The 3,039-nt window shown below is 45.2% G+C and overlaps 1 protein-coding gene across 1 annotated transcript; it reads right to left on the reverse strand.

Annotated features, from left to right (window-relative positions):
• Nucleotides 1-1,222: 1,222 nt before the first annotated feature.
• On the reverse strand, nt 1,223-1,777 carry LOC115952403. Its single transcript, XM_031069579.1, has one exon. It carries the CDS (start codon nt 1,775-1,777, stop codon nt 1,223-1,225), a length of 555 nt encoding a protein of 184 aa, XP_030925439.1.
• Nucleotides 1,778-3,039: the final 1,262 nt, after the last annotated feature.

Below are 3,039 nucleotides of genomic sequence, written 5' to 3' on the forward strand. Positions count from 1 at the left end.
TGATGATATCTTTGAAAGGCATCTAAGAAGCTCATCCGAGGATGGCCCGTGGTCGCATCTACCAACTGATCTATCCAAGGCATAGGGAACGGATCTTTTGGGTAGACTTTATTTAGATATGTGAAGTCTACACAAACTTGCTATTTTTCACTCTTCTTCTTTACTACTACAGTATTGGCTAACCATTCGGGGTAAAAAACTTCCTTGAAAGCCCTTGCATTTTTAAGCTTCATCACCTTGTCCCTAACAGCGTTAGCATGCTCCTTCGACGGGCGCCGAGGTGGTTGCTTCTTGGGAGTGATGGATGGATCAATGTTTAGGTAGTGGTAGATGAAGCTCGAATCAACCCCTGGGGCCTTGTAGGAGTCCCACGCAAACACGTCCATGTTTTCTCTAAGAAACCCAATTAGCTCTTTTTTCTCTTGGGGAGGTAGTTCTGAGCTGACTTGAAAGAACTTTTCTGGATCAACACCAATAGCTACCTTTTCTAGGTCTTCGCATTTTGCTCCTTGGTTGATTCATTACCGAGTAATGCCAAGGTGGCTGATTGCTATAAGCCCCTTCTAATAGAGGATGAAGGCTTAGCATTGGGTTGGCATGAGATAGCGACCACCATGCAATGTCTGGCCATGGTCTGATTCCCCACAATCTCTTTAACTTGGCCCTTCGACGGGTACTTCACCTTCTAGTGCAGGGTAGAAGAGACAGCCCCTAGGGCATGAAGCCAAGGTCTAGCCACAATAGCTGTGTAGGGTGAATAAGCGTCAACTACGATGAAATCCACCTCCATCACATCCGAACCGGTTTGTATGGGCAGTTTGATCTGGCCCCTTGGAGTAACAGTCTTTCCCTCGAAGCTTACCAGAGGGGAATCCTACGCTGTTAGGTCCTCGGGTTTTAAGTTTAGGCCCTTGTACAGGTTGAGGTACATTACTTCCACAGCGTTGCCCTAATCTACCAGCACTCTCTTCATATCATATCCTCCAATCCTGAGTGTGACTACCAGAGCATTGTCATGGGGTTGGATGGTTTCGATCTTATCTTCGTTCGAGAAGCCTAGCATTGGTGAGGCTTCTTTTTTAGCCTTTTTAAACTCCCGATCGTCATCCTCGGTGGAAAGTCGAGCCACAGACATTACTTTGGAAGGACAAGAGCCAGTCCTTCTCGGAGCTGCAAGAATGACATTTATCGTGCCTATAGGTGGTCTTAAGGTGTTGTTTATCTAGGACTCAGGATTCGCTTGTCCTTGTTGACCACTGGAATGATGTAGGAGGTGCCTTAACTTTCCCTCTTGGACCAGCTGGTCCAAGTGGTTCCTCAAGTTCCTACAGTCCTCGGTGGTGTGCCCTAGTTCTTGGTGGTATTGGCAATACACGTTTTGGTTGCGCTTCATGGGGTCTCTTGCCATCTTATTTGGCCATTTGAAGAATGACTCGTTCTTGATCTTCTCCAGAACCTGATGTACTGGATCTCGGAACACAACATTAATTTCGATAGATCCGGGTTGTCCTGCAAAGTCTCTCCTCAGTCGATTGTTGTTGTTAAATCGGTCTGACTTGAAGTCCCTCATCTCTTGGGGGAAAACCTTCGCTTTACCTTTTCCCAACTGCTGGTCTTCTTTATCCCTTTTATACTTGTCGATCCGGTCTATGAGTTGGTGCAGGCTAGTGACAGGCTTTCCTGTTAAGGACTTTCTTAAACCATGCCTAGTTGGGAGGCCGCTCTTGAAAGTGCTGATGGTGACGTCGCCATAGTTACCCTCTATTTCATTGTACATCTCCTAGTACTTGTTCGAGTAGGCTTTTAGGGTCTTCCCTTCTCGCATGGACAAAGACAATAGAGAATCCAAAGGCCGAGGAACCTTGCTACTCATGATGAAGCGAGAGCCAAAGGCCTGGGTCAGCTGCTTAAAGAAACCTACCAAATTAGGCCTGAGGCCATCAAACCATCTCATCGCCACTGGTCCCAAGTTGGACAGAAACACTTTGCACATCAAAAGCTCGTCTTTGGAATGGACGGCCATCCTCTAGTTATACTGGCTTACATGCTCTATGGAGTTCATTCGACTATTGTAAATAGTGAAAGTAGGTTGGTGGAATTGCCGAGGGTGCTTAGCCCCTTTTATCTTGCGTGTAAAGGGTGACTTAGAGATTCGATCCAAGGCCTTGCTCATGGCATTGTTCCTTTACGGGACGGACTTTTATGTTTGCGTTTATGGTGGTGCTCTTCCTCATAAGAGAAGGTCTCACTTGGTGGAATTCTTGACCTTTGCCTATAATTGTCATCCCCTTCATCACTAGTATTCGAACTGGAAGGGGAATGCTTTTATTGCACACGATGTAGTTTCTTTTTTAAGTCGTCAATCTCCTGCTGTAGGGCTTTGTTATTGTCTTACTTTTGGGATACATGACTTCTTACCCTAGAATGGCTTCTGCTTGTATGTGTAGTACATATACTACCCTTACGATGTTCGTTCCTATCTCTTTCCCGTTCAAGGTTAAGAAAGTTTTCCTACCATTGAGAACCTGCAGGCTTTGTTTGGTGTGGACCTGCTCTGTGTGGACCTAATCCCACCATGTTTGACCGTTGCACTCGCTCAGGCACAAGTTCTTCCCACAAACGACGCCAATTGTAAGGTCACAATTTGAGGCCCAAGCCCAAAATGTATGCAGCCTTGGTCTAATGAGCCCAATACAATGAATTTGTAGAGAATGGGTCAAAGAACTAGGTCCTAACAAGTTGGACAACGGATAATATTGAATTGCATGGCAATCAAACACAAATAAAGGATGTTAATATTAATTAATTTTCAGTCCGAGGAGGTTAAATTTGCATATTATGATCACTCTAGACTATCAGAATGATTCAGATTGCTATATTATTTTCTCTCACTCCCTCCGGATCCCTCTCTCATGGAGGGTCTCTCACATTATATATCCCTTTTTTGGCCATCTTGATCCTACACTTATTGATCATCTGAGTCCCTACTTGAGTGCCCGTCCCATCAAACACCCCCTTTCTGCCTTTTGTGAGTTATGG

The sequence above is a fragment of the Quercus lobata genome, chromosome 1, assembly GCF_001633185.2.
Source record: "Quercus lobata isolate SW786 chromosome 1, ValleyOak3.0 Primary Assembly, whole genome shotgun sequence".
In the NCBI taxonomy this organism is placed as follows: domain Eukaryota; kingdom Viridiplantae; phylum Streptophyta; class Magnoliopsida; order Fagales; family Fagaceae; genus Quercus; species Quercus lobata.

Coding starts and splice junctions, on each gene's coding strand:
- LOC115952403 (XM_031069579.1), bottom strand. CDS start 1,777: ATGTACAATGAAATAGAGGGTAACTATGGCGACGTCACCATCAGCACT.